Raw genomic sequence first — 25,990 nt, 5'->3', positions numbered from 1 at the left:
CTCCTTTAAACTCCTAGCTCTGCTGCTTATATGACCTTGGAAAAGTGACTAAACTTCTTTGAGTCTATACTTCTTAATTTATAAAAATAGGAATGATGATATACACTTCCAAGTGTAAGTGTGAGCGCGAAAAGAAATAATACACGTGCTTATCATCCTTTCTGGCTCACAGCTTCTGGGTGGAGAGCAGTTTCTGCTTGGGAATCCCCTCTTGAGTGTTCAGAATTCAAAGAGAATTAAAGCTGCCGTTCACAACTATAAACCTAGTCTTTACAGCTCTAGAGTTGGAAAAAAACCAGTTTTGATCGATGGGTCCCAGAGACTGACTAATGGAAGGAAACACTTAAAAGAACGATGGCTTATTTGGATGTGGGCTGTAGATTCATGGGGCTCATGTAGGCAGTGCTTACACCGTCTCAATCTGTGGTCCCCTTATTGGCTAAAATGTGGAGGTGGCCGAGTTACACACGACAGCATGGAAAAGCACAGTGAAGGGGAAATCCACCTTTGTATCTGCATTTTTAGATTTTCCTTAATTTAAGTTGTTAGCCAAAAGGGAGAAAGGAAACCCTGAACGGCTGACAAGACAACATAAAGATAGGTAGATAGATAGATAGATACATTGATCTATGCCTACTTCCATGTTCCATCTCAAAATATGCAGAGAAAAAGGGAAACTCAACCTTGAAGGACAGCTCCTTGCTGCTACCCCTCCCCACCTGACTCATTTACAGACCAGACACTGCATAGAGCAGTGTTGCTTCATGCATGTTTCCAGCCCCTTCCACCTAAGCTGAGTGTCAAACACTGAATCATCATGTGATTATTTATAATATTAATTACACCAAGGGAAAATTTTCAGCTATTCCCTACAAGAGAGATTTAATGAAATTACTAGATTTCCACGAGAATCAAAGTGAGTGAGGAAATAAGCAGTAGGCTTCTTATTCAGAGGTCAAGAAGAACACGCCTATAAACCTGTTATTCTGGAAAGTAAAGCACAGAGATGTAGACTCTCCAAGTGTTCCAGCTCCACAGCACAGTTGGAACTCCAGCACTCTCATGTCAGGAGAGGCGTCTAATCATTGATGCACATCTTCCTCTCACAAGGGGAGGAGGCCATGATCCTTCCAAGATTCTTAATCTCTTACCTGGTTCTAGATATTTAGAGCCCTGAGGCTTCCACTGTAGTAGTATCTGGGTTACAATCTATAAACAGGAACAAGCACCATCTAATAACTCTGGCTCTAACCAAACGCGTGGGCTTACTTGACGTGAAAATAAGAACCTTGGAGAGTGAACTCGATGGTAAAAGAGACACATGGCCTGAGAATGGCCAGAGTGGGGACTTCCCTGGTGGTCCAGTGGTTAAGACTTCACCTTCCAATGAAGGGGGTGTGGGTTCGATCTCTGGCCGGGGAGCTAAGATCCCACATGCCTTGTGGCCAAAAAACCAAAACGTAAAACAGAAGCAATATTGTAACAAATTCAATGAAGACTTTAAAAATGGTCCACATCAAAAAAATCTTAAAAAAAAAAGAAAGGCCAGAGTGAAGATGTGTGGATGAAACTTACCAAAGAGTGTAAGGGTCCTTCATAGTTAGGAGATGATGAAGCCTGTCCTCCATTTCTAGACCAAACAGCTGTGCCTGCTGATATGAAAATGGGAATTACAATGAGATCCGTATAATCTTAAAAATAATCTTACCAACATTTTAAACAGTTCTTATAAAAATCAGCAATATTGATTTCTACTTGGACAACAGGGAAATACACGTAAACTTCCCATACAAGAATCTGGGGGCAAGGAAAGTATTTTAAATGTAAAACATGTAGACTGTACATGGACTCAGAATTCTCTCAGGCTTCCTCCTAAAAGGGAACACTTAAATGATTCTGAATTTTAGCTAGAGAAATGTCCCTTTGATAGAAAACTATCATACACAGTCAAGGTACTTTTAAGAATGCAAAGAGGGGCTTTCATTACACCCTCATGCAAAGCCAGTTTGTTAAACCAAAATTCTCTCACCAATGAAAAGCAGCTCTGCTACTTGTTTTTTAAATGATCTTTAAGAAGGGATAAGCCTTCAGAAACTTTTCAAGGAAATAAGATTAGCTGGCAGCGATCCACTAAACCAGGACTTTAAACACTCAATGTAACAACATTAAGTGATTTCTTCCCAAGAAAACACGTTTTTAATGATTCACTTATACTTAAAGATTCCTGCTATAATAAATATAACACGTCTAACCTACCACTTTCAAAATAAAAACCACTTTTAAATTTAAAATAATACACACTCCATGTAGAAAACTTAGAAAATAAAAAAAACTCAAGAAAGGGGAAAAAAATCTATGATCTCACTGAAATCTCATGCTCCGACACTGTTAGCACTTTAAAAATCCATCCTTCCTGCCATTTCTGGGTGTGCATTTGTGTGTATTTTTATGCTAAATAAAAATAGAATATTTCGTTCAATTACTTTTAGTGACAGAATCTGGACAGAGCCATTGGTGTGAAAATAGCAGTCTATCCCCATATTTATATCTTCATAAAGTTCTTTCTTCCTAACATGTGCTCTTCCAGGATGGATTACCAGCACCCCAAAAGTGGCCTTGTTTCAGTGTCTTCCACATAAAGCATGCTCCTCAGTTTGGGGGATTTGTGGCGTTTTCTGGAATGATTTGTTCACCGTAATTTTCCCCTCCCATCCTTAACCTGGAAGTGGAGTGACAGAGTGGTGAGCCCTGGATTCCAGCCTGAGCTCTGATATTGCTACTGATGGATCCTCAGCAAATCCCATACTCTTTCTGGGCCTTCGTATGTCCATCTGTAAATCAGAGCATTCAACTCAAACAGCTGTTCTCAAACTTTATTAGGTTCTAGAATATTCTTTTTTCCAAATTATAAAATGGATGAAATCAGAGCTGCTTTGTTTGAAATGGGGAACTTGGGAGTTCTCCCTGTCCAGACTCCCTCATCCCTGGCCTCACTGGGCTCCGTGTTGTCTCAAGCCTTCTCTGGCTCTGGACATTGACACCTGTGATCATTTTCCAGAGCCTAACAATATGGTACTGAGCCGGAAGTGCACAACAATTCTGAACTTGACTTTTCTGTCATGGGGAGTATTTCCTTGCTGCTCCATTATCTTCTATGTCATCTCTGGCTCTTCCCGGTTTCAACATTATCTCTCTGGAGATATGAACTAAAAGGTCCAAGCTATTTCCCTCTCTATTCTGTGACCCCCTGATGTCAATGGAGGCTTGGAAAAGGCTGATATGAAGTCTCACCTAAGCCACTCTGAAAGCTTTGTGGCCATCTGAAACCTCCCACTCTTTACCAGGGAACCCACGTTATGAGGGGCCATGTGAGTGCTGCATGCCGGGAATAATACAGAGATGGAGGTGGCGGCATTCAGGCAAGTGACTCCAGTCTAAATTACAGTAAGGTCAGGTTTCAATCAGGTACAGGTGTGATTTCGGTTTTTTTTGTTTGTTTGTTTTTAAGAAGCCACCTGTCCTCTTTCCAAAGAGAAGAGACATGTACCAGACAAGGCCTTTCTGGAAGCATTTATACTGGAAAGGCAATGCGCCTTTAAAATGGAGCTCCGAAAAGTGCAATGCTTTACTAACACAATTTAACAACTTATAATGTTATTATGTGAAGCCACAGGTCATGTTAAATTTGTTCTATTAAATGGCAAAACATCCCCTTTTACTCCACAGCTACATCACAATTTATTTACACAGTTATAGTTTTCTTCAAACATTCCAGTAACAAGGACTTTAAAGAGGGAATCTGAAAAGTCTAAAATTTCTGTGGGAAATGATCCTTTTGAACAGTCTGTATTTGATGACTACATAATCTATATTCCTATTCATGACGATGTGAACTGGGTTTTCTCATTGAGATGTTTTCTTGGAGTATATTATTCTGTGCAGTATCTTCTACAGAGTCAAGAAAAGTTTACGAAGGAAGTTTCCCACGTGCCTGTATTTCTAAAAACATGTAATTTTAAAGAGAAGTTTTGGATGTAAATGACTTCACCATCGTAGGGGAGTCTGTCTCTCCCACCTCTTCCTATTTGTCTGTCCAGAAATGCTCTGTTTTGAGCTTTTGGAGGGAGTGAGTTTCCACCTAGTAGCACAGGAAGTGTAAGGGGGAAACCATTCCATAAACTGACACTCGGATGCAGTGGATTTATGGTACTGTACCTGACAGAGACGGGGGAGAGCCAACAGGAGTTGAAGGGTTTGATGAAAAGCTGTTGTTAGTGTGATCTGGAGAATAGATCTTAAAACAGTGGGGAGAAAAAAAATAAACAAACCCTCATTCATTGGGAATAAATATTCAACAATTTTAAACGACAAAGTGTCAATGCAATTCATTTACAAATTCCAAGGTACACACAATACATTCAACGATCAATTGTAGTACCAATATTCTAAAATGAAAAACTTAATTGATTTTCCAATAGAAGAGCTATTGAGGTGGTATAAGATAGTGGGAAAAGAACCAGACTGGGGTCAGCCGACTTTAGTTCTTGTCCATTTCCTCCCATGTCCTCCCATGGCTGTGTGGCCATTAACCTACACAGATACTCCAAACCTCCCTTTCCCTCCTCCATACAACAGGAGGTTGGACAGCATCATCCCTAAGATTTTTGTCCAACCCCTTCTGCATTATGTTTAAGGCATGTGATTCCAAGGCAAAAGAATGCTCAGACTGAAGAAAAACTTTTCCTTAGGTCACAATGCTAATATAAGTCAAACTCATCTCTGCCCCCATTGGTGAGGAAAAACCAACTGAAGAGACAAAACGTTAGAGCAAGTCTCCACTTACATTTACAAATGATCACATTCAGCTTTTGAAGACCGTACCAGGTACACTCCTTCAGACAAGGAAGGGTGCCATCTGTCACTAGTGAACATGCAAGGAATGCTGGATTCTAGCCTCTAGGCAGTGGGCGGGCAAAGCGGAGAAGCTGAGTGCCAATTATGTGACAATTTCTCCCGGGTCTCAGTTATGGTCATTTTTCTGAAATGCCTTTTGCAAAGTGTTTTGGAATTACCCCTTGGCAAAGTCAGTCAATCGGTGGGTACCCAAACGACTTCAGAAGAAAATAAGACATCAAGATAGAAAATCTATCCTCTTAAAGGCCCTGAGAATATCCACCAATCCACGATTGAGTACCGGGAAGCAGAGGAGGCAAGAGGGAAGACCAGCCATCCGCTGGAATCTTCAGAGTTCTCTCCTCAAGTTTTCCAATGATCATTATGCAAGGAAGCTAGCCTTTCCAAAAATCAAAGCTATTTGCCATCCATTTTCTAAAATTCAAAATGTCCACTTCTGATTCAAGTTCACCCTTCTGCCATGGTACATATGAAGTCCAAAGTCAATATTTCCTCACCGAAGCAAGTGCTTTCCCCAGAGCATCTCCAGTCTGGGAGCTGCCTGCTGCTCCGCTTCCTCTATTTGCTGCAAAAACAAAAGGCAGAATATGAAAAACCAGGCAGTGAGACGCCAAATGATTTTCTATTCCTGGTCCATTTACTCACAATTTAATTGCATTTTTAATGCTAATTACAACACATTAATCTTTAATTAGCATTAATTTGTTTGCTGAGGTAGATGTCAAATATATTCATGTTACATTTTTTTACAGATAAAATACAAACCTGACACCCCGGTTTAAAGATAAAGTGTTTTAGTTGCTATTACATTCCCCCTGGTTGTATATGAGTGGTTGGTGGTGAACATACGATGGTCATTGCTAAAAAGTGTGCCGTACTTTCAGGTCCCTGAAATCCTCAGAATTGGCCTTTTCTTTATATTTTATATAGTAAACTAAATTATCTTCATGAATGATTTACATCTGCTTTCAAATTTAAAAAAACCTTTTTTCTTTTGCTATACAGCAAAATGAGATACTCCTCTCAGAGTTCCACAATAAACAAAATAAAACAAAAAAATCTATAACAGGCCTGCCTTCCTAGGAGGGAAAATATTTTTAATATTTTAAGTAACATATATTCTCCACATATTTTAAGTCTGTGTTCACATTTAAAGAATTTGAACCCTTAGCTACTAAAAGTCAATGTTGTCTCGAATTCTGGAGATAAAGTAAGCCCACGTGATGATGAAGCAATCTCTATTATCTTAAACACTGGTGTTTCTACCTACAAAATAGATGAACAAAGAGTACAGTCAGCCTTCTGTATCCACAGATTCAGCATCCAAGGATTTAACTAACCTCGGATCAAAAATCTTCAGAAAAAAAAAAAAAATTCCATACAGTTCCAAAAAGCAAAACTTGAATTTGTTGTTAGTGGCAGCTATTTACAGAGCATTTATATTGTATTAGGTATTATAAATAATCTAGAGATGACTTAAAGCATATGAGAGGATGTGCAAGGGTTTTAGGCATACACTGCGCCCTTTTATAAAGGGACTTCAGCGTCCTCAGATTTTGGTATCTGTTGGGCGGTCCTGGAACCAATCCCCTGGAAGGATACTGAAGGATGACTGTACTGTTAATAAAGGGATATCGGTTCTGGTATATAATTCGAAGCCAGCTCTATCTAACAAGTGTCTTTTGGAAGTAATTTGCCTTTATAAAATGGTATAGCCAGTGGTGTTCTCCTTTTACATTTATTAAGGCCTCAGCATAAGCAAATAGATATAATATTTAAATAAAACCTATTAAGCTCCAGGAGAAGATGTTTCTCACTATTTTGTGAAATAAGAAAAGGAAATCTTAAATCAACTGATTAACCCAAGCAAAACTTCATTACACATTTAAAACTTAAGAAAAATTCCCAGCCCCATCCTCAACCCAAGAAAGCAACCCTTCTGGCAAATGTGACACCTTCAGCTTCCAGATCTGTAAAATACAGTAGCGGGATCAGATCGCAAGTGGTCAAATTATCTTCGTCTCTAGCTTATCCTGACCTCTGCTTAGCATAGTTAAATTATGCTTGTTATTTTTACATATTTATATGTTAGGTATGATAGTTCGATAATCTTTTGATGTGTGCTTTATTTGGTTAACGAAACTCACACCCACATTCATTTGTTAATTACTAAAACTGAAAGAAAACTGGTATGTGATACAAAGAACACAATCACCTTCTGACAAAACAAACCTATTCTTATTCTTATCACAAATTCATAATAATAAAGATATATTAGTTGCTAGTACTAAGGAATTTGTGTATAAGAAAGTTCTTTGAAATGAGGGTCTGACATCATACAATTCAGCTAGTGGAAGGAACTCAGAGATCAAGAGTGCTAAAAATACTTAATATAAGAGATAACTGAAATTATATCTGGTGTGAAAATAAAAATTTCTGCATCAAGGAGTTCTTTTAAAACTTAAGACAATTCTAAAGAGAAAATAATAAAGATTTTGAAAACACAAAGAGCACTAACATTTTTTAGCATGTATCACCATGGTATCTGGGGGCAATTATACGTATATATTTGTTTTTCTTCCCCCCCCCAGAAGCAATATTATCATATATACTTAAAATTAGATTTATCAGTCAAAATAATTTGTGCTATCTGCTTGACTAGAAAACAGATCTTCATGAAATGAAAATTCAGAGCCACAATAGAAAAAAATCACATTACCTAACTAAGAAACTAAACTCAAATAGGATAAGATACTGTTATGGATAAAATTTGCTGCTGTAGTAGCTTTCAAAAGATTAATTCTTTGAACAGCTTTAAAATGAGAATAATAAGTGTTTTAAAATATACTTTCATGAAACCAAACGGAAAGAATTAAAAACCAATAAAAATATTTTAGAGACATTTAAAAAATAAAGTATACTCTCAATTTATCCCTTCCTCCCACCCTTCCCTCTCTGGTAACCATAAATTCATTGTCTAAATCTGTGAGCCTGTTTCTGTTTTGTAAATAAGTTCATTTGCATCTTTTTTCTTTTTAGATTGGGAGTATGGGATTGACATGTACACCCTGCTATATTTAAAATAGATAACCAACAAGGACCTACTGTAAAAAAAAAAAGAAAAAAAGAATATGCCTAATCCAAAAATAAATTATATAGGGCATAAAAATCATACTTTAGAAGAGATAAGATACAATCCTTACGACCTTTTCATACTACACCTTTCTAACTAAACTTTCTATTAGTGCCTGTTTTATACAGGGAGATGTTAGAACTCAGGAAGTATAATAGAAAGACAGGATTTAGCGCCTTACATTACGTTGTCATGAAAATGTTTCAGAAAACTACAAAGGCTGCTCATGGAAGCCACTGATAAGAGCAGACTATTTTTTAACATACAGCCAGCCATTCTACCTTGCAACAGCTGGAGAACCACCCCCAGGGCTTAAATTTCAAAGCAGTTTATTGGGACCAGTTTGCCCTTTCACTTGGAATGCCTTTTGTTCTGTTCCAGGAAACACTGGAGAAGACACATTTTCAAGAGTCCCTAAACATGTTCAGCTACATGGGTCCTTCTCCTGAAGATTTCTTTGTAGTTGTGTGCCTGTTATGCGAAAGGGCATAAATAATCAGAAAGTGAATATATATTTAATTCTCAAATAGCAAAATTTCTTCTATATTGAAGAAACGGGTCATGTTTAGCAAACTACACTCCTCATTAAATGTGTGCTCATCAAATCCGCTTTCTCACCTTTAATGTAACAGGACTTGATTACTATTCCAGGCCTGAGTTTTTGTCAACTGATATTATCAGAAATTACCAAAATGCCCAGATAACAGAAATAAAGAGAAAAACTATTGCCGCCCTGCTTGGTCAAGACTGGATGGATTTCTCATGTTATTTTAGCTCTTATCAGTTTCTCTAGCTCAAACGAAAAAAAAAAAAAAAATCAAGTCTCTAAGTAGAGCTGTAACATAAATATGAATGGAAGATGAGAAGTTATTAGGAGGAACTGCAATTTTGTAGGAGGATTTGACACTGCCAGCCACCCAAGCATTATTCATATGGCTTGAACACAGGTGCTATTGCTGGCTAGAAGATGGAGCAAAAAGAAGGGTTTAGTCTTTTCAGCTACAGGTGGGACCACCCTCGGTCTCAAACTCCACTTTGGGGAAAATGGCAATTTCCATTAGAATACCCTAATCCAAACAGCAGGATGAGTGGTGTCTGGGGATTGACTGCTGTAAACCAGAATTTGGAAGATGTGTTACCCCTTTACTGCACACCCAGAATCCCAGGCTGGGCACATCCTGAAGATATAAAAGGATGAAGAGGTGCAATTCATAGTGCCTTTGTCTGAAAGAAGATGATGGTTTTCAAAGCTTAAGTTTTTCTGAACTGTGTCCAAGTGACCCTCATGTTATTAAACTAGGAGAAGCAGCCTAACAATGTCATGAGATTCTCTACAAAGATAACAAAGGAAGGAGCATTTCCAGCCTTCCTACGACCTACAATTTTAGAATAAAAACTTACATCTAGGCTACCACGTACTCATTTTTAGCAGGAGGGATTCCTAGGAATTCAGGGGGGAAGCTGGGCCCCCTGACCACGCGCAGGAAACGGATGAGAAGACTTAAATCAAACTAGTTTATTGTTCTCCGTTGGTGGTCTTTGTAACCAAGATGCCACGACACTGCTGGATAAAATTCCTGTTACTCTTAGGCTCTGTGCCTGTTCATCACCCAACTGTATTTGAAGGCTCAAGATTCTTGTAAAAGACGAAGTGAATCTTATGTGACTACTCTCATAATAAAATTACTGTGAAACCAAGTCCTCAAGGGGAAACGGACATAATGTTTCTACTAGAAAAGCCACATACTAAAACGCATCGTGTCATACAAACATGTCATTAGAAGTGAAAGTTGGAAGCCAGATTAATCCATGAACCAGATAGATATTCCAGGGTAATCTTTAGCATATGTTGCATTCAATCAATCTTGGAAGTCTGTTCCTTCAACACTGTTTGGTTTGAGGTTTAAAAACATGGCAAATACCATGCTTTAGAAAGCAGGCCGGTTAAAGACTAATAAAACAATAACAGTTATTATAACCATTATGCTAGCTCTATGCCCAATTCCCTCTGAGAAGAAGGGAGGGTGTGTAGCCCCAAACCACAAGCGCTCACACCCTCTGAATGTATACAAATGGTATCTCCCAGTGGGTAACTGAAGCGCTCTTGTCCCTGGGTAGTCTAAGGGGATTGTGTTAGTCTCAGGGGATTGAGGTGGGTCTCTCAACCCTTTTGAATAGGAAGGGCTATTGGATAAGGCAGGTAGGAAGGAAATATGCAGATAGTACGTACCTACATGTACCATGTATATGACTACCATCTTCTAGACATCTCTCTCCTCTAGAGTTGGTATCTAATAACTAAGTACCTTTCCTCCTCCGTGTGCATGCTCACATGTGGAGGCATTATTGGACTGTAGTGATTCTAAAGTACACTGAGCAGCATTACATTGAAAGAGTTCTAGGAATCAAGTTGAAAGGCTCTGATGGTGGTAACTCTTGAAGCCCTCAGACTTAGCTTCTATCCTTAACTGGCTGCCCCATCAGGTGAACGACTAAGAATCCACGGTGTGTTCCATGCACTATATTCATGTAATTTCAGGGTGCTAAACAGACCCTTCTAAGTCAGACCTGCCTAATGCAACCTCCGGTGTTTGCTGGCAAGGCTTCGCAGAAAAGTAGTGGTCTACATGCCACAAGTAAAATATTTTACTGTACGATTCTTTCAAAAATCCATGGATGAATGTGTCATTTTTAAAAAATCCTGTCGATGGGCTTCCCTGGTGGCGCAGTGGTTGGGAGTCCGCCTGCCAATGCAGGGGACACGGGTTCGTGCCCCGGTCCAGGAAGATCCTACATGCCGCGGAGCGGCTGGGCCCGTGAGCCATGGCCGCTGAGCCTGCGCGTCCGGAGCCCGTGCTCCGCAACGGGAGAGGCCACAACAGTGAGAGGCCCGCGTAGCGCCAAAAGAAAAAAAAAAATCCTGTCGTTAATAAAATCTGAGTCAGCTTTGGCCTTCCAAGCATTTCTCAAAAAATGATATTGGGCATTAAAGGGCAAAAGAAAACAAAACAAGAAACAACGGCTATCCCTCCAAGTCAAACACAGCCATCCTGAACCTCAGTGAGCATCTTCCATCTTTCAGATGCAGAGGACAGAGCCCGAGGCAAAGGAGCATGTTTCCAGAGAGGTTACCCTCTGATGATTCTGGAGCTTCCATCTCACTCCACATGCATTTTGTTGTCCTGTCACTGGTTGAGGACAATCATTGACTGCCAGGAAGACACGGTATAACATGAAACTGAGAGATGGAGCGATGATCTTCCTCTGAACTGAAAAAGCCACTTCCTAAGACATCAACGCCATTTATGAAAAGACTGCATTGCCTTGCAACTTTTCACCAAGAAAACTTGAAAAATGTGATGTCCATGTGTTAGTGCTTGAACTCCATTCTTACGGCATTAGTATTGCTTACAGTCATTTTCTACAGAATCATGTGTGTAATCTCAAACATGTGTCAGGCTATGTGTTCCCTATTTACCAATTATTTAATTAGTTCTGTTTGTTCTTTGAGATACAGGCAATGTAATATTTCTTTATTTCCTGCATTTCAGAATGAGTGAATATATGCCAAATATTTTCAAAAGTCTACAGATGTATCCTATTAATCCATACTGTTTGTTAGGGAAGTATCACTAACATCAGAAGAGAAATCTTCTCTTCTTGTTACATAGACATACTGCCATCCCTGGCTTCTACCACACTGTGAAAATCGAACTAAAGCCTAGGAGAATTAAAGTGCAAAGAAAAAAATAATTAAGTGCAAAGAACCAGGAGCAACTCGGACCCTGTGCAATATTAAGGTTTACTCTCATACTTAAATTCTCCTCTGTATTTTAACTTAAGGAATTTGAGGATGTATTATTTTAGGGACGAACACTCTAGAATGTTCTCCCCTAAAGTAACCCTAAAGTAATAATTGTATGTATGCAAATTACTAAAGATCTGTTCCTCCAGAAAGCTGAATTACCATGTCTACTTATGTCCCGAAATGATTCTAAAGCTTTCTCAGATGCTGCTAGCGATTTTGACAAGTACACCCGTGATGATGGAGTAATTTATGCAATAAAGTCGTTCCTAAAAAGCATTTTCTGGGTTCCCAAATCGCACACGTTTCCCTTTGAAAATCATAGCTCCTTTATTATTGTCTAGACCCCGCTCCACTTAAACAGGGCCCTTTGGTCTGGATAACAAGTTAAGTCCATCTTTAGGATGCAGCTGAGCCCATTAGTATGTAGAAGTCACCTATTACTGCCCTAACCGCCCAGACCAAATGAAGGAGAGTAGATATTCCTGTTCATCTACAAGCCAGTCAGGAGCCAAGCAGCTTAAATAAAGCAAATTCCATTCCCACTGAGACTTGTCGTGGCTCTGCTGACCACAGCGCGTGGAGGATAATCACACCATCTCATAATATCTCTTTCTCCCCAAGTCCTGACTTCCCTCGTGGCGCAGTGGTTACGAATCCGCCTGCTAATGCAGGGGACATGGGTTCGAGCCCTGGTCCGGGAAGATCCCACATGCCACAGAGCAACTAAGCCCATGCGCCACAACTACTAAGCCTGCGCTCTGGAGTCCACGAGCCACAGCTACTGAGCCCGTGTGCCACAACTACCGAAGTCTGCATGCCTGGAGCTCGTGCTCTGCAACAAGAGAAGCCACTGCAACGAGAAGCCCGCGCACCACAACGAAGAGTAGCCCTGGCTCACCGCAACTAGAGAAAGCCTGCGTGCGGCAACGAAGACCCAATGCAGCCAAAAAAAAAAAGACTGTTTGGCAAATCAGTCAATATAAACTTTTTTTCAAATGGTGCCTAGGTCTGCTTTCCTCAACTCAAGCTTTTGCTCTACCTTTGTACCTTCCTAAAAAAAGAAAATTACTCAAACCATAAGTAGACAGGAAATGTGCCTTGTAAGAGGATGAATGACCGGTCATCCTTCTTTATAACTAGACCTCGTGACTGCAGAAAGGGGTTTTCCATTTGTCAAACCACATTGAAGTGAAATATGCTTTTCTCACTCTTTCAGTTCTGCACTTCTTTCTTTCTTCTTGTTTTTCGGATCTGCCAAAACTGCACTGATAGCTAACAAAACTTCCCCACTCGACCTCTGCCCATAGCTCTCCAAGGTCAAACTGATGCAACGCATTGGTAGAGGCTTTGTTATGAAAGTTACAAAAATGGAAACTCTTTCCTAAATTCGCCTCTTAGTGCGACATGGCGGCGAAGGGAAGGGCTGCTAGATGGCTCATCTCAAGTGTGAAGTATATTATTGAGTAAGCAGGGAGTGTATTATTTAGGCAGAATTATATTTGCAACATTTCAAAACACATCTCTTCTCGTTCATCAAAAACTCTCCCCCTCATAAGTGATTCATGCCACTTCCCGAAGTTCCAGAGACTATCTAAAGAAAATGAAAAAAAACCCCAAAAAACTGCGAAGAGCTGAGGAGACTCAACAGCGGTATTCTTCTGTCATACATTCTTCTCTATAGAATGTACAGTTAGTGTTCTCATCACTAACTGGACCCACTAGAAGTGACCATAAGGCCGAGCTAGGGGTGGGTTTGAGCTACAGCCAGAGGAGGTGGCGACCAATGGAAGTCTGAGGTTTTAATAAGACCCTGAAGCGTCAGACCGTGCCGCTCATCTGAATGACAGGGTTGTCAAGGCAGAATCAGAAGGTGTGGCTGCCTCACCGCTAACCCGGACTCTTCCTCCAGGGGCAGCTGCACGCCCTGCCTGGCGCTTCCCTCAAGAGAAGAGTGTCGGTGGGCTAACCGTCCATCCTAGGGGGCGGACCATAATGGACATCGTGAAAATTGAGAAGATGATGGCTCAGTTTATTCGATAGAGGCACTCTGCTTGGGTCGTAACTTATCAGTGAATTTGCCGCCAAAAAGCAGCAAATGACTCCTGGCCCATTGATGCCCAGGCATCTCCTCTCCCAAAAGTCAGCAAACACTTCGTCCCCTCTGGAGGACTCAACGATGCCACAGTCTCCGTAAGGTGAAGCTATCTAGTCGTTAATAACAATCTATAAATGTCACAGGAGCTAGTTTTCAGAAGACAGTGGTGTGTTACGGTTAAAAGCTTTGCACAGTGACTGGAACTTGAGAAGCGATCAATAATTCCTATTTAGAGCAATTATGCCTTCTATCTTACTAATCTTCAATGGTTCGTCTTACTAAAGTTCGCTTTGTTAGCTGTTCGAGACTGTGAGAAGCAAGGTAGTTTTGGTCTATTTAAACCTTTATTTGATCTAATCACTCACAATGGAGAAAGTGGCCAAATTTCAGTTTCTTGGGACAAAAAAAGTGATTACAGTCAAGCCAATGACAATTTGTGTTTGGTTCATCTGTCTGTTCATTTGGTTATGTGATAAAAATCCATTGCTTGATTACTGTTCAGTGATGGGGTGGGGAGAGGTCCTTGATTATTAGACCCTGACACTGGTTGTCGGCAACAGAACTGGCGTTTCCAAGACTCACCCATTATACTGTCTGTTCCGTTGGCAGGAGGTGTACAAGACGAGGTGCTGTAATGGTTTGTACCACTACGGTGGAAAGTGGACATCGGAGGAAGACTGGAATTGATGTCTGTTGAGGAGTGTGATGGATAGCTCTGTGGCAAGAAGCAGAAAAAGGAGGCCATATTTAATCACAAAACATCTGGTGGATTAGTTTTCCAACACTTCTTTCAGAACTCTTCGCTTTGCAATGGAGACAGCCCTCGGAATTTCAAAATATCCAAGAATACATCTTGCTTAGCTCTGACAGCTTTCATTTTTCAAATAATAAAATACAAAGACATAGTTGGTTTGGGTTTGCATCAAATCTAGAGGAATATAATGGCAATGCTGGACCTTGAGAAATGATCACGATCTCTAAATATAAAAATGACTGCTTAAAGGCATGTCTAGGACTTCAGCAACATAAAAGACCACCACCACTATTATTTTTCTGTATGGCTTATTGTTCAAGTAAGAAAGGTTCCATAATATAATGAATAAAACACCACCATGACCCACAGCGTTTACATTACACTTCATCCTGACCTTCTGAATACAAACTGACCAAGAATAACCAGTCTCAAATCTTCTTTCTGCCAAACTGGATCATCTTTCTGAACTCCAGCAAGAACAAAATGGTAAATGAAAAATTTAAAAAGCAGTAATGATTAAATATCTCTCTAAAGCATTAACACATAAAGCCTTACATCAATGACTGTGTTGAATTACACTGGAACAAACGAATGGAGAATGACTTATTTTACTTCTTTCTATATAGGTCCTCTCCCTTAGCAATACGCCATAGAGTTGACTATGAAAAAAGAACATCGCCTTTTACAGAATCATTTACTTTAAGGCTTAGCTTTGGGTCCGACTATCATACTAGTGTCCAAATAAGCTGCTTTTCTTGGGGCATCTCACAGTGCCTATAAGTGCTGTACAAGCAGCAGATCACTAACAGAGACATGGTTATGTACAAAACCATGGTTATTTACAAAAATGGAGCTATTTTCTTTTTCATGACAAGAAAGTAGCTTAAAAAGTTATTCTCATAGGCATTTGAATGTATTACAGACATGTAAAGGAAAAATATTTAAGTTAAAATATAATACTTTTTCTTTATATGTAGTATATTAATGGGCTATGGATCTTTATTATATCATTATTGGAGATTCTGCTGAAACTAAGAGATTGAATACGATGCTGAAAGTCAGGGGTGATTAAAGCGTGGACACACTGTGTCTTGGGATCCCCTAGTTATTTCGTGAGGCCCATCTTGGGTTCTGTCTCTTCCTTGAGGGTCCCTTACTACTTCCAACTCTTTCATAATCTCGTCTCTTTGAATCCCTAATGCATTTACATTCTGCACTGCGCCATTAAACACTTAATTAAATGTTGCTTTTCCATGCTTTCTCTTTCAAGAGCATTTCCACCGAAACAGTAAGCTCTTCAAGGGGAGGGAATACAGCTCATAGCTCCGCATCCCACTACTTGTGGCTGAGTGCTAAACACACTCATCCTATGAACAAAGAACAAAGAACAACAGGTTACCAGCTCGTGTTTAATAAATAGTGGACTGAAATGCTACTTATCTGAGAGACAACTAAACAGTTTAGAAAATGAATCCATTTTGGAGTCAGTTTGCCATGACATGGCAGATGCCTTTGAAAATATTACCTCTGCACACTCCAAATAGTCCAACGGAAAGGACAACTTCAGTGAGAAAGTTGGGATGATGCCCTTAAACCATTCCAAGTTCCCAAGAATGCCTTTCAAACTTTAAAATTTCATGGACATCTTTGCTTGACCAAAAATTCCTTAGGCCACCTGTTAAACTCATTTCTACTTGGCACTTACAGAATACCCCACGTAGTCCACGAAATTTTCTCCAAAGAATGATAGAGTGGGCCCATTCCATAGTACGACTGACCTAAAAAACTGGATAAGCCATGGAAGACCAAACTTAGAAGAGCTATTTCTGCTTGAGAGCTAAAGACTATAATAATGTGGAAAAAAGAAACAGACTATGGAAAAAGAAAAAGAAAAGTAAAAAAGATGGTTTGATTTCATTTCTACCCAGTCCTATTCCATGCTGAGTTTCTGAAGCATAGAGAAACCTTATAAATCAGTCCCAAGCTTGCAAAAATCAAAACAGAGGAAAAAGCATTTTGAAAAATAGTTAAATAACTACAATAATGACAGGATGAGACAGGAAAAAGATTACTGCATCAGTGAGATCTTTTAGACCCTTTCAACTTGGTGTAAAATGTGCAGTAATTCAGGATTTGACAAAGGGTTACCACTGAGTTCAGAGAATAAAGAGAAAAGTTCTTCCCCACAGATTTTAATGGGGAAACCAATGCAATCCATGTAAATCAGTAATTTTTAGAGACTCATAGAAAATTAGGTGCTGAAAGAAGTTAATGAGATTTACAACTAGACTATTCTACAAAGAAAAGGATTTTGACAACTACTGCCACTCAAAGACGTAATAAAAACACCACAGAAAATATTAGCGATATGTGAATAATGTCTCTTTAAGAGTATTTAGGGATCAACTATAAGCACTCCCCTTAGTCTTTCTTACTTCAGCTATTAATACTGTCTACCCTGCTTGCCACAAAGGCAAAGGAAAGGGGAAGTATGACAAAGTGTTATGGTTTTACATGCCCACTATTTGTTTATTTATTTTTACTTATGATACCCAATTATAGTGTATTTGGAGTCTACTGACAGAGTAAGTGTTGAAAATGTTTCCATGAGTGATGTTTTTATCAACCTATGGGTTGATAATTCACAAAGTAGAAAATATAATTGTTAGCACATACTAAGAATAAAGTAGTCAAACTTTGGGCTAGAGCAGGGTTTCACAATCTTGGCACTGTTGATCTTTTGTGCCAGATCATTCTTTGCTTGGCAGGGGTTGGGTGTGGGTGTAGGGGGGGTTCCTCCTATGCATTGTAGTATGTTTCCTGAATCCCTGGTCTCTGTACGCTAGATTCCGGCAGCACCTATATGCACCACGCCCCTCCGAGTTGTAACGTCCCAAAACGTCTCCAGAGATCACCAAACGTTCCCTGTAGGGCAAAATCACCCCCAGTGAGAGTCACTGGAGTAAGACTTTATGTTACAAACAATGAAAGACAACAGTACTTCCTTTATATTAAAATTCCAGACTCCCAGGACTATTTCCCTCTGTGGTACAAAGACCATGCCTAAGCCATGCCAGACTGCAGGGATTCTATCCTATTTTTGAAAAGAACTCTGCCAAGTCATTCCAAACTTAAGCCTTCTACAACAGCGCATCCCAAAGCTTAACCACAAACTCCATTCTTCTGAGTGATTTTGCATGTGTATCTGTGACATGGTAGTGATTAGCTGTGGGATTGTTGTAGAGGCTGAAACTGTTCAGGGGATTTAAAGAATCAAAATGGGTGACTTGACAGTTGCTACTGATATATGTGGATTTTTAGCTTTGTGATTACATGTTCTATTATAACAGAGTATAAAGTGATAAAGGCAATAATGTTTCTAACATGTGCTACCTTCAGAGACATACTAATTTGGCCAAATTACACCCAAAGTAATCCAAGGAAAGCTTTCTTCTTTTTCTCAAACTATTCCTTTGTTCAGTATAGAATTGGGCAAAAGCTCCAGATGAAATTTTTTTTTTTTTTTTTTTTTTTGCGGTCCGCGGGCCTCTCACTGTTGTGGCCTCTCCCATGGCGGAGCACAGGCTCCGGACGCGCAGGCTCAGCGGCCATGGCTCAAGAGCCCAGCCGCTCCGCGGCATGTGGGATCTTCCCAGACTGCGGCACGAACCCGTGTCCCCTGCCTCGGCAGGCGGACTCCCAACCACTGCGCCACCAGGGAAGCCCTCCAGATGAAAATTTTAAGGAACTACCATTACTTTTAAACGAAAGGTAACTAACCACCTACTGTATACTCAAATGATTCTCAATCACTCTCAGATTTTTACAAGTCACTTCAGCAAGAGAATTTTGAATAGTTACTGAAATCACAATGATTACTAGATATAATCATACAATAGCTTCCCTATCAGTGAGAAAATTCATCAGGATACATTACCAGAGAAAGGAAGAAAGAAATACAGGAGCAAAGAAAAGTAAACGTCAAATGGAAATTACAACATATAGTACAGTGCCGAAGTCTTTTATTTGTAATCAAAACTTTCCTTGCCTATAGGACACAGACAATTTTGATCATGGGTTCTTTAGAGAAGTGCAAAATGACGATGGCGAAATAAAAATGTTAGCCAAGAAGAAATTCTAGTATAATAATAAGTGCTATTTCTTTAAGCTTTCATGCTAATGACTCTAAGTAGGAGGTGGAAGAAGAAGAAATTTGAAAGTAAATCATCTGCTATTTATTGAAAATGTGCTGAAATTTAAGATAGTTTGTGATTTCCACATTCAAACTTGAGAGATGATTTCAAAAAGGTCAATTCCATCTCCATCATTTATCTCTCATTTGAGGATAAGCTAACCGACCTCCCAGCGTCTCTGTCACTAGGACTAACTAACTTGATATTTGAAAGGATATCGGAAATCTTAACCTCTGGGATGTTTTCAGTCATCAGAATAGGATATGTCACCTTTTCAATATCTCTGGTGGCCGAGCAAAAGAGAATAAAGACCACAGAAATCCAGAAAGTACTATCTCCTATATTAGAACAGAGAAAGAAACATAAATCTGGGTATTAGGAGAAGAAAAAGGAGCACATCGCAAGATGGAGAGTAGTAATATAAGCACCACTAACTGGATTTTTCGTACTCTTTTGCATTTAGAAGATTAGAGGTTCATACCTTTTTTAAAGCCATTTTACTGCACAAGATACTGGGTCCCATATTATCTGCATCCCAAACCTTCATGATCTAGAAGTACTCTTTCCTCCATTTAGTGATAGACTTAAGTTCATCAGTGGGTTCCGGGCTGTGGTAGTTTTTGAGGTTAGAAAAACATCTGATGCGTTACTTCCTCCAGAATAAAGACACATACTAGGATGGATGAGTACAGTGTTGGAGGGTATGGAAGTATAGCTAAAATACTGAAAATTGGGACTCTGATCTAAATAGAAACCCCATGGTTGCTGTTACTGATGGGAGTGTATAGGAAACATGAACGCTTTCCTTCAGGTGTGGTACAAGAGTTCAAAGCTGTCACCAGCTACAGAAGCCGGCCAAGGGGAAATGGAAATGCTCGTGGGAGATGTGTTATCACCTACTTTCAAAGTCCACTGGCTATCACTCTGCCCCCTGCAGTATATCCTTCAGTACTACAGATAGCAAAAAACCCCACCCCAAACCCCAAAACCAAAAAAACCCCAAAAAAAACAAAAACCAAAAAAAAAAAACCCAAGGAACCGCCACAGCTTAAATTCTGCAACTCAAATACAATATGTATTTATGTACCAAGGGAAGATGACACTGTGATAAAGAAAGCACAGAACAAAATGCAATAAACAGAAAAACAGCAACAAAGAGAATATGGCTTATGAAGGTGATCTGATTGAGTTTATGTCTTTGATTGCAGAAACAATACAACTGTAAGAATAACGGGTATGTGTCGGTTTTACATTCATCGATAGAGTCCATGTGTACATGCATGCAAAGACAGGGTGAGACTGAATCAACTAGCTGTGTTGTCCCCATTACCAAGCGAGTCTGCCTTACCAAACGTTCATGTGGATGCAGGCTGCAGTAGCTGCTAGACTGTGGAATATGAGAAGAATTGCCCAACATTCCTCCATAGCCAGGCTGATTCATCCCACTGGAGGAGCTCCAAGGGTCACTGCTGTGATGGCCATCTGTAAAGGACAAAGAAAACCATGACTTTTCTGAGGCATTCAGCCTTGCCTTATAGAGTAGGGTGTTTTCATATCCTGGAAAATGACTGCCTGTTGTATATTCATCTTTGTGTTGGTAAGCTGATTATATCAGAAGACAGTCTCATTATTTTTTCCCAAGTGGCTCTATATTGCCAAACAAATATAAATATTTAACAGAGTTAAAGGGTTCTTAGTAAAAATTTAACTGTAAAAGAACAGAACATATTTCTACACAGAACTATGTCAAGACAGCAAGGTAGCTAATGCTAAGGAAAACATTTCTTAGAAGTCTCCTTTTTTTTTTTTTTCTATGAAAACCAACTAAAAAATTAAACTGTTCCTAAATTTTGGGGTGAAAATAAAACACTTGAGATATTACAGGGTTGGCACCCTTACAAGTTTTGAGAGCATATAAAGAAATAAGTAATAATGAAAAAAAAATCTCTGATTTCAGATTGGATTTCATTTTTGTGACACACAGAGTAGATGGAATTAAAGCTGGAATTACATTCTGGTATGTAGGGAAGAGGAACCTCGTGTATATAGTTCTGAGTTTTTGACTTCCTTTTAAATGTCTGTATTTTGGTATATAGTCAAATAGCTATCTTAAGCCTTCGGTAGCAAGTGAAAGGGTACACACATGTCGTAAGGTAGACATTACCGTAAGGACAATTTTGAGAGCCTCTGGATTCTATAAAACTGTGAGTTAAAAAGAGGTTTAAAATTATATGGAAATTATATGAAGTATCTTTTAGTACCAAGTTAATCTTTTATTAACACCATATTAAAAATATTCCTACAGATTTTTTTTTTTACTCTCTGGACCTACTGGCCTCGAAGTCACTACTAGATTGCTATTGTTTGGTCTGGGTTTCTCAAATTAAGGGAGCAGAGCATCTACGTTCCTGCTCAGTTCAAGTTTTCTTCCCTTCAATAGTTTAACAAAAATTATTAAATGCCAGATATATACAAGGCCATCAGCTAGGTGTTAATTGTATGGCAGGCATTGCTCCCTTGAAATAAGAGTATTTTCACCTTACACGTTATTTAATAAAGGCCTTTTGAAAATGTAGGCAGTAGGCAAGTTAAATCTGACACTATATTTCATAAAGCCTTTTTTTCCCTGAGTTTTTCACCCCAGAAGTTAGAATTCAGAAAACTGGAATGGTTTCAGGGCAGGAAGGAATAATCCAGAGATGTCTTAAGAACTATGAAAGCAAAATCATGTCTGTGATTTTGACAACTAAAGAGTTTTAACTAGGAGGTGGAAGCTAAAGTTAAAAATAAGAGGTCACACAATAGTGGGTTTAAAATATGCTACTAAAAAAATAAAATAAAATAAAATAAAATATGCTACTGACAGTCTCTGAATATCTTTTATCTAAACTGTATTTTCTTCAAGACCTGAATTCTCAGGGCACTGTGGACCCTTACTGAAGGACATTGATGTGAAATGGGATCACGACGTACTGCTTCTGTGATCATAACGTAAAAACATAGGACTTTTTAAAAAGTTCTTATTCATGTACTTCAGATTTAGCTCTGAGATTGTGGAAGTTCAGATGTCATCTTAAATTCAAACATGCAGTTTAAGACCACTGACATTTCAAAGAGATGACATGCATGGCAAATAAATTGAGAATCTCTATCATTGAAAAAGAGTCTCCTGAAACATTCTGACATGATGCCCTACAAGGAAATACATTTAGGATTTGTTAACACAGACACTCTACTCAATGCAGACTTACAAAAATACACATTTTACATAAATTATGCTTTTCACAGTAAATTAATATTTATCACATCCCATGATCTTGGCATAATGTGGGTTTGAAAGAATAGAATTAGATGTGTGCAAATTAATTGTGCTCATCATAAATGTCAACTCAAAAAACATTTTTTTTTCTTTGCTTCTTGGGTATTCATATGCAGAAAAGCAGATTTGTTCCCCGTAGTTTGTTTTGCGTGGTCTGCTACGGAGAAGAGCCTACTGCTTTACTCAACCTGATCTTTCCTTGCAGTGTGCACGGTTTAAGCAAGTGACCTTCCTGAAGGCAGACAGAAGAAATCTATCCTTCTGTCAATTTTCTCAATGAAATTTAGCTTTGAGTGATGAGTCCTTGAGCTGGCAATCTCTATAAGCACCGGTAGTGGTAGCACACTCTCTCTGACTGGTCATAAAAGAGAGGCGCTGGTGCCCAAGTGGCTGCTACCTATAGCTGAAGGGGATACACCTTTTGTCATGGCACAGAACACACCCAAGTGACATACCTGCTGTTCCCCTGGAGAGAAAGGGACATCGAAGACAGGTCACAAAGATAAAAGACCCTGGTCAACAGGAGCTCCATTACGTGTGGAACCAAGTCTCTCTATTCCCGAGGGACCCATTCGATTCAACTTTATAGATTTTCCATGGAATTTCACATGTGAACTAACAACTCAAAAGAGCTAACACTCTGAAGGGAAAGGAAACAAACCCCTTTGAAACAGAATGAGTTTGGGTATGTCCACTGTAATCTAAGGGAGATGCCAAGCCACCTCCCTGGGACTTACTGCCCCAAGTGGCTCCCCTTCCCGTGGCATGGTCCTTCTGGGAGGAGCACGAAGAAGGAAATCCCATGGCACTTTGCCAATGCAAAAAGAGTGAAGTTTGCATACAGAGGTTCTTGGTGAATCCCACATCTGAATTTCAGAGTATTAACCTGGAAACAAGATCATCACATTTTGACAATAGGTGTTCCAGGCACATAGGGAATGGAGCCTTAGCTGCATCCTCTGGACGGTCTCCTCTCATAAGCAGCTGATGTCATTTCAACCATCTTGGTCTTTTCTAAGCAGCAGAAAGAGCTGTATTACCAGGTTTGAGATTATAAGCTCGGGGAACACACATCCATGTGCACTGAATTAAATACACTGGACAATTAAATGGATTAAATATACTTTATCTACCACGAACCTGTAATTTTCTATATTTTTCTGGGAAAAAAGCTGGGTCTTGGGCCCTCAATCCGTCAGTATGTTGGAATAGAGCTTTTGCTTTGTAACGAAATAATATTCCTGACTTTAGATAGGTCACTTCATCTTCAATGGGACACTTGTTCTTACCTATAAGTTAGTAAGTGGCCAACGTTTTTACTGATAAGAACAGATACTAAACTTGATCTTAGCCAAAAGGCCGAAAAGTGATTGTAAGTGTCCAACATTTTTATATAAAGGTATATATGAGGGTAATTTGTTCCTAGGAGGCTAAATCCGGGATGCTTAAAATACACACTCTTCTAAACATATAAACATACTCTTCTCGGGAAGTGAAGACACAAAAATGATCAGTCGTGGAAGACCATTCCCAAAGAAGAATCTGTTCTAAGTAAGCAAACCAGTCTAATCTTAACTCATGATCTCTCAAGTGGCTTTCACTTAAAAAATAAGTCTTGGTGAAGTTTTAATTAATTTATCTTTAATGAATTCAATTCCTAAAACAGAGCATGACCTTCAGTGTTCTCCATTTGCCTCCTATTTCGTTTCTTGAGTAACAGATCAGCACTCTTCTGTCCCATATATGACATGAAAAGACCCGTGGATTTCCCTTCGGAAGAGGTGGTGTCTTACCTTGCATGAAGAAGGAGCTAGGGAAAGTGCTGGCTGCTGGTTTGGAGGAAGGGTAGCCTGGCGAGTCCCTATTGTAGTCGGCAGTGCTGGCTGACGGAGCATAAACCTGGGGAACAAGAGCCCATTTAGTTTTGCTTGCTGCCTAGACCAAAGCATCTCAAGGTCCATGACTTTACAAGAAGCAGGCACAAAAGGCAAAATTTCTACCACGTCCATCCTAGATCCAACCAAACCCTGGAAACACTGCCCCTTTCCGAATACAGAAAATCAAAAGAAGGCCGAGTACGTTTGTGTGAATGGAAAACCAGGTGTGATATTTTCCAGTTATGGGCAAGAATATTGAGAACTAGGTCTGGTTGTAAATATATTATATAATACCCATAGGGTTGTCCTGGGAGCCTAAGCATTCTTTTTTTTTTTTTTTAAACACAAATGGCCCATGAGCATGTAAAAGGTAAAAAGAGAAACACCTGCCTCAAGCTTCTCCTGTTTTGTCTACCTTTCAATTAAAATTGAAAGAGAGACAGAGAGACAAAAAAGACAGACAAAATGAATGCACTCTCCGGATCTCAGAAAGTGACACACAGATCTTGGAATATTAAATTCCCATAGTGTTAGCTTTTTGTAGAGATGCATGAAAAGGGCCATTAAAAGCCCAGATCTACACAGACCCCCGACAATCAGTGTGTACACAGGAAGGGGGAGGAAAACCCTCATTTATAGCTCTTATTATCTTTGTATGTTCAATAAACTTAAAAACTGCCAAAATCCTAATTTACTTACATTCGTTTATTAATACTCAGGAGACTTGGGGAATCAGTCCTTTATAAAAATAGCTTGTGTATTTTCTTGTTTATGTTTGCTTTAAAGAAGACAGGACAGTAGAAAAGCATAAATTCATAAGGTATAGTTTAACTTTCACTGGGTTTCCCCCTTGCCTTTTCTGCTAAATATAATTCTTTTTTTTAATCCCCGTTCCCTTTTGCTCCAAAAGTTCCTCTCTCCAGATGGTCGGAGAGACTGAAACGCTGTCATCCTCTTGATGAAAATGGATACCTTCCTGCCTCCAATTTGAAGCGGGCGGCTCACAAAACTGGCAGTGAACCTCTGGTGATATTCACAGGTCACAGGAAAAGAAAAAAGAAATCCACCAATAAAAAGGCAACTGCAGGGTTACCAAAAAATAACTCCCTTTTTTTTTTTTTTCACAGCGCACATGGAATAAACACCCTGAGAAAAATTATATAATTGTTCTCAGAACACCAAGAATCACGAACTAGGCGCTAATACAAGGTCTAGGATTTCACAAAGGATAGGGCCACAGAGACAGATGCGGGAGAATATGCATACACATGCGTACATCAAATAAATGCTACATATGCCCCACAGTGCCCTTGAAATTGGGAGGTCCTGGAGACTGAACAAAACAGAAATAAACCAGAAAAACCCTTGCACACTTTACAAAACAAGGATTCTTCCTAAGTCATGAAAGAATCTAAGCCCTATATTTTTCCTGGGCTAGATTTCATTTGATTTTTAAATTTTAGTCATATTTTAAATGTGTAAACAGCTCCTTGATTCTATTTCTACAGGGCTTACGATAAGGGGAAAACTTTTTCACGTATCTTTTAGGGATAAAGAATAAAACGTAAGCCAGGAACCCCAAAGCAAATCAATGCTCTAAGTTTATCAAGCAAAACCCAGTATTTCCTTGAGAATTATACAACTGACCAACAGTTTGGAAAATACTACTAAATGTATTAGAGGTCTTGAGATTAGGCTAAAAGATGAAAAAAATATTACCTTCTAGGGAAAGGGGAAATTGAAAATTAGATCATCTCATTCTAAGGACAGAATGAACACAAACAACTATAATATACCTACAGACTATTAGTCTGACAGGTTCCCGGTCAGTCAGTATTAATACAAGCTAAGTATACTATGTATTAATTCCAAATTTCAGAAATCAATATATTTACTA

At 39.3% G+C, this 25,990-nt stretch overlaps 1 protein-coding gene and 1 pseudogene across 36 annotated transcripts in view; both read right to left on the bottom strand.

Moving 5' to 3' along the window:
• The window catches only part of TCF4 (transcription factor 4), a 361,926-nt gene that overhangs the window by 32,946 nt on the left and 302,990 nt on the right, over positions 1–25,990 (bottom strand). For 30 of the 36 annotated variants that reach the window (XM_032654534.1, XM_032654531.1, XM_032654537.1 and 27 more), the window contains 6 exons: positions 24,010–24,115; positions 20,246–20,379; positions 14,533–14,665; positions 5,412–5,479; positions 4,216–4,294; positions 1,576–1,652 (listed from right to left, as the gene is read on the bottom strand). In XM_032654534.1, the coding sequence (XP_032510425.1) occupies positions 1,576–1,652; positions 4,216–4,294; positions 5,412–5,479; positions 14,533–14,665; positions 20,246–20,379; positions 24,010–24,115 (597 nt within the window). The remainder of the gene's footprint in view (positions 1–1,575; positions 1,653–4,215; positions 4,295–5,411; positions 5,480–14,532; positions 14,666–20,245; positions 20,380–24,009; positions 24,116–25,990) is intronic. The other 6 variants (XM_032654546.1, XM_032654535.1, XM_032654539.1 and 3 more) reach the window with 1 other exon arrangement.
• LOC116739392 lies at positions 23,415–23,587 on the bottom strand (annotated as a pseudogene).

Source organism: Phocoena sinus, chromosome 14 (genome assembly GCF_008692025.1).
Source record: "Phocoena sinus isolate mPhoSin1 chromosome 14, mPhoSin1.pri, whole genome shotgun sequence".
In the NCBI taxonomy this organism is placed as follows: Eukaryota; Metazoa; Chordata; class Mammalia; order Artiodactyla; family Phocoenidae; genus Phocoena; species Phocoena sinus.
This window is presented reverse-complemented; position numbering and strand designations above follow the sequence as displayed.